At 34.1% G+C, this 8,272-nt stretch overlaps 1 protein-coding gene across 1 annotated transcript; it reads left to right on the forward strand.

The window, feature by feature from the left end:
• Positions 1-2,216: 2,216 nt before the first annotated feature.
• On the forward strand, positions 2,217-5,463 carry LOC126690758 (kinesin-like protein KIN-10C). Its single transcript, XM_050385889.1, has 7 exons — positions 2,217-2,324; positions 3,228-3,425; positions 3,522-3,587; positions 3,758-4,018; positions 4,111-4,358; positions 4,450-4,492; positions 4,749-5,463. The coding sequence occupies exons 1-7, from the start codon at positions 2,217-2,219 to the stop codon at positions 4,851-4,853; spliced, it is 1,029 nt and encodes a 342-aa protein (XP_050241846.1). The 3' UTR covers positions 4,854-5,463.
• The last annotated feature ends 2,809 nt before the right edge of the window (positions 5,464-8,272 follow it).

Genomic DNA, 8,272 nt, shown 5'->3' on the forward strand with positions numbered 1-8,272 from the left:
CTTGCCTTAGAAAGTCCTTTATGTTGAATTTTGCCTTTATCTTCCAATATAGAAACTGTTGGCTGTTTTGGATCCAAAAGATCATACACATGCTCCTGCTAAACCTCATAGAAAGATATAGTAACCAAATTCCCATTGCTCAGCCATAGAAAGAATTTCAGCTATGGCTAGTGTAGCCAAACCTGGTTTCTCATCAGAGCCCTTCAAAATTGAATAGTTCATCATAAATCAAACATAAATCCTAGAAATATATATATATATATATATATATATATTAATAAATGCGAGGGAAAACTTGGAGACATAGAAGAAACAAAATGATTAAAATCCGACCTGAATTACAAAAGTCTTTCCTCTCCCTCTTGCTCCACATGCGATAACAGTGGAGTTACATCCTTCAAAACCCCCAAAAATCAAGGGCTTTACCTCACTTGAGAATATCAAATCATTGTCTTCATTTTGCTCGTAACAGTAATTACCTTCACAGGACTCTTTACGACTGCAAGAGAAGACAAGAAACTATACTTAATTACTATAATCCTGTGGTTTTGTTACAACAAACCAAGAAAGAGAAAGAAGAAATAAGCAATTGAATTTTTATGTTTGAAAGTACTGTTATTCAACTAAATCAACAAGTTATTACTTGTTTTATCGAGTACTCGAAGAAGAAACATTAAAGGAATGAAAATTCTTTATGTTTCTAAGACAATCACAAAAATTCATGAACACAATCCTAATCCTCCATTTGTTGCAAGAAACAAGGATATCATATCAGAAAACATAAAATGGTGCCTATATAACAGCGCTAATAAATTAATCCTAGTGATTAAATTATAACCCAAAACTCAAAACTAAAATCATATCTTTCTCAATTATAGTTATGATAAACCAAATTGAGCCCATTTAATCTAAGATAAATTTTAGGGCACTTGGATAGCTTTAAATATTTAATTTTAATAAAAATCAGTCACTCAAAACCCTAACAAGAATTTTTTTTTTTTTTTTTTTGGTTAAAAAACCTTAACAAGAATTGAAGAAACAGAGTCATTCAAACAAATTTTCATTTTCCTAGCAATCAAACAGACACTAAGTTAACTTACTCCTTACTCAATTTTCTGTTTTTTCTTAGAATCCAAACAAAGCTTATCTGTCCAAAATAAAATCAAATGGAGCCTACATAATCTAAGATCAATTTTATGGCACTTTTATAGCTTTAAATATTTAACTATAATAAAAATCAGTCACTCAAAAATCAAAACCCTAACAAGAATTGAAAAACACACAGTATCCATTTGCCATAAATTTACATTTTCCAAGGAAATATACAGATACTAACTTTCTAAGTTAACTTATTCCTTACATGATTTTCTACTTTTCTTAGCATCCAAACAAAAGCTTAGTAGTGCAAAAGAAAATCAGAATAGAGAGAGTGATTTAGGGGCTGTTTGGATTTTCAATTTTCATCACCCATAACTTTGTTTCCATCACTCATAACTCAAAATTGGTGGGTCCCATGGCTGAGTAGTGTGTTTGGATGTGTTTCCAGTTTTTGTTTCCATCACTCAATTCCCATGGCATTTTCGTAATTAGTCACCATATTCTGCACTGCATTCAGGCACTCATCCATCTGATCTCTCACTCTTGCATGGAAAAAGGTTATCAAAGTAGGCTAAAGCTACCTCAACCACCTCCTCCAAATCCTCCACCCACTGCCCTTGTGTATTTCAGATACCTATAATATGATTTTTACTTCTTTGTGTTGCTTTGGCATGAAAAAACTTTGGATTCTTATCCCCATGCTTTAGCCAATTTATTCTAGACCGTTGGGCTCAATGTATTTCTTACTTTTGTAGAAGCTCATCCATCCTTTTACTCAAACTCAAATATTTGGCTTTGGAAGCTTCAGTAGGTTGGGCCTCATTCAATCTATCTAGCTGCTTCTGAAGTTCTTTGATGGCAATGGAATCCAGATCAGTTATAGGTGAACCCCAAGCCATGAGTTCCTCTCCACAAACCTCTATTTTGTCCTATACTGCTGCCAACCCAACCCTATCATCTCTTGCCTTCCCCCAAGCCTCTTGAATAACATTTTCACATTCAGACTGGAGCAACTAGGATTGCTTAAACTTGAAGCTTCTCCCACATTGCTGCCTTGGTTGGGAATAAGATTGAACATGTAGCAAAATTGGAAGGTGGTCTGATTCATGTGTTGACAAATGCATAATTTTACTCAACTGAAGTTTGTTGGTCCATTCTTTATTGGCAACGCCTCTATCAAGCCAAATCTTGGTATTAGCTTTCCCGGGTCTCTTGTTGCTCCAAGTGTAAGGATACCCCTTAAAATCCAAGGTCTTGAAGGTGACAAGAATTCAAAGTCTCCCTAAGAGCTTCAATCTATGAAATTTGTGGCTGTCTTGCACTCTTCTTCTCCGAAGCGTGTAAATATGCATTAAAATCTCCTATTATCACCCATGGTCCCACTTCAAAGGTCTGTAAGTATTTCAATAATCTCCATGATTTTTCTTTCTACTGTGCTTCCGGCCACCCACAGAATCCAGTCAAGTACCAAATAAAACCATCTTCTTCCGTGACTTTAACCAAAACATGGTTGACATTGAAATTGATAACCTCCAAACTAACATCATTCTTCCACAAAAAAGCTAAACCTCCCCCAAAATCTTGGTGTTTTACAATGATCTTATTCTAAAATGGTAAATTTCCATACAACTTTTCAAAACCCTCCTTATCAAGTCTTGTCTCCATTAGAAAACATACTGTGGGAACTTGCTCCCTCACAATCTTGCGAAGGCTTCAACCTGTCCAAGGGTTCCCAAGGCCTTTGCAAGTCTTCTCTCTCTTTCTTGGTTTTTGTTGTAACAAAACCATAGGATTATGGTAATTAAGTATAGTTTCTTGTCTTCTCTTGCAATCGTAAAGAGTCCTATGGAGTTAATTACTATTACGAGCAAAATGAAGACAATGATTTGATATTCTCAAGGGAGGTAAAGCCCTTGATTTTTGGGGTTTTTGAAGAATGTAACTCCACTGTTATCGCGTGTGGAGCAGGAGGGAGTGGAAAGACTTTTGTAATTCAAGTTGGATTTTAATAATTTTGTTTCTTTTGTCTCCAAGTTTTCCCTGGCATTTATTAATATATATATATATATATATATATATATATTTCTAGGATTTATGTTTGACTTATGATGAACTATTCAATTTTGAAGGGCTCTGATGAGAAACCAGGTTTGGCTACACTAGCCATAGCTGAAATTCTTTCTATGGCTGAGCAAAATGGGAATTTGGTTACTATATCTTTCTATGAGGTTTATCAGGAGCATGTGTATGATCTTTTGGATCCAAAACAGCCAACAATTTCTATATTGGTATATAAAGGAAAAATTCAACATAAAGGACTTTCTCAGGCAAGTCATAACATAAGCTGTTTTCCTATTAATTTAATTAGATGAAAATGTAATGATGTGTTTCATGTAACCCTATTTGCAATGCCTCTTTTTTAGTTTTCCAAGTTCCGGTCAAATTTGTTACAGAATTTCACAAACTACATGCCAGCATGTGTGGTTCGCGTAAATCAGTTCAAAAAATAGCAGGTGAACTTCCTTGTAGGAACCATAGGGGTTTAATAATACATCTTGTGTCTCCCAGTAAAAATGATGACATTTGTCTTGTAGGCAAGATAAATTTCATTGACTTGGCAGGTTTTTCTATTGACATCCCAAATTTAGCACTTTGTTGAAATTATAATTTTTATCATTTTCAAACCCTGGTTGGTGCTTTACTACCTTTGCCAGGGTATGAAGATGCTAGAAGAAAGAGTGTTGATGACCTTAATCTTGTTGAAAGTACCAAAATTAATCGGTCCATATATGCCATACATAATGTCGTTTATTCACTGAATGCCAACGAAAGCCATGTACCTTATTGGGAAAGCAAGCTTACTCACATGTTAAAAGATTCTTTGGGTGGGCTGAACAAAATTATAATGATCACTTGCTTGGTAATGCTTTTGATGTTCACCTAATGAAGCACTCTATTTTATTGCTTTCTGAACCTTTTTTTTTTTTGAAGTACTTCATTTTTTGTGTGTAGAACCCATCCTTTTGCCAAGATTTTGTGTACATGGTAAGTTTAGCATCTTGGTCTTGTCTAGGTATCAATCAGGGTGCAGTGGACTCCACAAAGAAAGCCAAAAGTTCAACAAGACCAATGGTGCCTTCTTCACATAAGAAGAATATTCTACCTAGAAGTGTTTCCACTACTGTGAAGAAACATACAGCTTCAAAAGTGCATCTTTTTGAAAAGAAAGCCAATTGTTTGGCTTCTGCACTGAAAGGAAGGTATGTACAGAATGTTCAATCTATTTGTTGAAGCACATATAAATGTATACAAATACCCAATTGAAACATTTGTTTATTTTTTCATTTGAAGGAAACTATTTGATGAAGCAATTCATCGGACCACATCTGAGAAGGTATCCAATATTTAGCTTTATATTGAATATCAAGTAATCATGATTCTGGCCAGATCATATTTTGTGCAAAGATTAGGAACCTGCAACTTATCTTAATTCACTTTCTAGGAAAGGTACCTAATAGGTGTTTGTTAGGGGAAGAAAATAATACTTTCTCAATTGTACTATAAGAGATTTGGAAAATTATGATGCTCAGGTACCTAGATAAAAGATGGTTTTTCATGTTTGTAAAGAAGCCTAATAGGCTTTGTTGCAGGCAAGTTCCTTACCTAACATTGTTTCAACCGTTGAACCTTTGGAGCAGGAAGAGGTACGGTTTTCTGAAACTTTTTTTTTTTTTTTTGAATTTATTATTTTGTGAAAGATTGAACTTGTTAACTAGCGTGTTTGCTTCTTCTAAGATGCAGCATAAAATAAATCTCTATCCTAAAACCCTAAAATGCAGCATAAAATAAATCTCTATCCTAAGTTTGCACATGCTATAAATACACACATATACAAAAAAAATAAATCCCAAATACAAAATAAGAAAGCTATTCATTAAAAATTTAATATTCATTTTGTTAACAGTGACTTTTAAGAGGTTATCCCTTAAATTATGCCTTAAAACTTTAATTATTAATATCCATACACCTATCATGAGCAAAAGAGAGAGAAAAAGAGAGGATCAAATTGCCAAGAGAGGAAAATCGGTATTTTTTTTTCCCCCAAGGGAGAGAGAATCACGTACGTGGCGGTGTTTTAATCATTCATTGTCTAGATTATGCGAAAAGATTGTATTTTTTTTTTTTTTTTTTTTTTTCATTCCGTTTTCAGTCTTGTGTTTTGCCCAGATCTATTGCAGTTTATATCCGCTAACATAAAGGCTGATTTTTTTTTATTTTATTATTATTCTGATTGCTCTAGTTTGTGAGAAATTGTATTTTGTAAATTCATTTCCTCTTTTATTTTTGTTTTTTGTTCAAGTTGTATGTATAATTTTGCCTATGAGAGTAGAGTTGTTTCCATTTGTTCTTTGATGAGAAGAGAGATAGAGAGCGAGCATGCGCGTGATGAAATAAAGAAGAGAAAATATTCTTTTATTCAGCCGATACTTTTTCTTTTTAGAGAAAAATTATTTGTACTCACTACAATGCTCTCCGAGGTCAACAGAGCTACTATATGCAAAAAAAAATGTTTAATTTTCTTATTAGACTAAAGATTATTTTTGAAACTGAGCTTGAGAAATAGGTTGGTGTTTCTTTTTATTTATACGTGGGCTTGGCTTGGATTAAGTGTGTAGGAGAGTTCAAATTTGGGCTTGGAGTACTTGAGTTTTGAGAATTTGGACTCATTGTTGTAACATAAGTGGATGTGAGCTTAATAGAGGTGTGGGCCTAAAAAAGTTTTATAAGAATGTGTGCTTAGTTTACAAGTTGGACAAAGTCTAATTTGATCCAACTTCATCTTAATTAAAATTCCTCCCCGCCAATCCTGCTCACATCATTCACGTACAAACTACCTATGTTTACATGTGAATATATGGCATGTAAGCAATTCATTTAGGAAAGCAAAATTAATATTCATAGCTGAACATGGGGATTTCATGGCACTAACTAGTAGGTAAATGACTTGATAAATTAAATGAGGCTTACCTCATTGCGTAGCTTAGCATACCAAGTGCAATTCTTTTTCCCAAAATATTTCACCTCATGCAAAAGACACTAAAACATAACAAGGAATACAAATGAGTATATTCCTAGAAAATATGAAAATATCGTCATTTGACAATTTTATTATATTTTGTGATTTACCTGGATTTCACCCACGCTCAATATTATTCCCCCAATCCTGAAGGTTTTTACTCGGCGATGCATATGTGGTGCAAAATATGAATAATTTATCCTAAAATGACATGTGAACAACTTATTTCAGAAAAACAAAATCAAGAGATATGGATAAAATGTGATTGCATGGCATTGACTAAAAATATAAATAGCATGGTAAATTTAATGAAACTGTAAATTTGCAACTTCTTTTTCCCAAAGTATTCCCTGCAAGAAGACAAAGAAGTAAAAAGGAAATGTTAAATTTCCATAAAGCATGAAAACAAGAGCATTTGACATATTTAATAAACTGTGAAAACAAAGGCATTTGATAAATTTACTACTTTCAAAGAAAACATTTTATTTTGGCATAGAATGAGATTTAAAATGCATTTTTGTTGCCTAGAGGGCCATTGTGCTATTTTTTTGAGTTTTTAAGGGTCAGAATATAATTATGAAGAGTTTTAGGGTCAAAAATTTAATTTAAACTAAAGGGAATGTTTAATTTTTAAAGAGTTTAGGTCTAAAAATGCAATTTGTAAAAGGCGGGCTGATGGATAATTTCAAATTGGCTTGAAACGTTTGTTGGTGGGCTAGCTAACATGGAGACCTAAGTAGTTGATAGGCCTTAAGGTGTCGGGTTGATTTAAGAGAGTCGCATAGAATTCTAAAAGGGTTAGTCCTAACTTGGTGCTGGGCTTGGATAATTAAATTTTCTATAATTTTTATAGTGGGTGCTATTTTCAATTTTCACTAATATGTCACTAAACAATGAACAGCCAGTTGATGCTCAAGCCTTAATGGCATGCTTGATTAAAAAATTCCAAAATGATACAAATTTTTAATGAAAATCATACTACAAAATTAGCCTGTGTTACATGGAAAAATAAATTACACAGAATTTCATAGTTTTAAATTTAGCATCAAAATTAATTTAATCAAATTTGGTCAACCGCATAAAAATTGATAGAAATTTGGTTTAACAATAAAAACTATGAAATCTTTTAATTTAGGGCTAAATTCAAACTATGAAATCATTTAATTTTGAGGTATGTTACTTAAATAAAATTGTGCGGTCAAATTATAACTTCGGAAAAGTTTGGGGTCAATGTTCGATTTTGCAAACTTATGCATTGATGGTCTGGTGCAAACTCATGTATTGGGCCCAATGTGGGTTTATGTTTTAAAATTTCAGAGGGGCTCTGGTGTTTTGGATTGGGCCTTATGATGTAGGGCTAATTGGGCTTAAAGGTTAGAAAGGATGACTTGTTTTATTATGAGTTGGCTGGAGGTTGGGCTTTGGTTATTAGTCTAATTGGGTGTGGGCTTACGCTATTTTTAATTTTAGATGGCACCTAGGGTCCATCTCGGTTCAAATGCATCTACTCTTAATTAACCAATCAAATTATAAGGAAATCCTTTTTTTATCTCTCTCTCTCTCTCTCTCTCTCTCTCCACCGTTTCCTCACTACAGCCGTAGCTCTATCTCTTTCTTTCTCACTCTTCTCTCAAACAAAGCCTCCATGGCCGATCCTCGTGCTTGTGGCCAGCAAGAGCCACAAACACCACAGCGAGGGTTCTTAAAAAACCAAGCCCTTAGATCTCTCTAGCTCACTTTCTCTCTTTGACCTCAGACTATCTCTCCCTGCGTCTCTCTCCACTCAAACCCTTCTCTCTCTCTCTTTTGGTTTCTCTGTTATGGCCGAAAGCTCTTTCCTTTTGGTTTGGTTTCTATTGGTGATTGATGTGGGTTTTAGGATTGGAATTTAGTGTTAAATTTTGTTGGGCATTTGCGTTTGATTGGGATTTGGATGTGTATTTTGAGTTTGGCCGTGTGTGGCTGTTTCTATAGGTATGTCACATGTGTGCGAGCGGTGAGCATGAGTTTGTGCCTCAAATTAAGGCAGCTTGTGTGTATTTTGAGCATCAGTGCAAAATGTATCCTTGTGATGTGTGTGTTGGCACATGAACTAAC

Source organism: Quercus robur, chromosome 7, assembly GCF_932294415.1.
Source record: "Quercus robur chromosome 7, dhQueRobu3.1, whole genome shotgun sequence".
Lineage (NCBI taxonomy): Eukaryota > Viridiplantae > Streptophyta > Magnoliopsida > Fagales > Fagaceae > Quercus > Quercus robur.

What these genes read in the sequence shown, in the direction of transcription:
- LOC126690758 (XM_050385889.1), top strand. Translation starts at nt 2,217, where the DNA reads ATGCATAATTTTACTCAACTGAAGTTTGTTGGTCCATTCTTTATTGGC. An exon ending in GGTCTCTTGTTGCTCCAAGT is followed by an intron (nt 2,325 to 3,227) that starts GTAAGGATACCC and finishes TCAATTTTGAAG; the next exon opens with GGCTCTGATGAGAAACCAGG. An exon ending in GCTTCTGCACTGAAAGGAAG is followed by an intron (nt 4,359 to 4,449) that starts GTATGTACAGAA and finishes TTTCATTTGAAG; the next exon opens with GAAACTATTTGATGAAGCAA.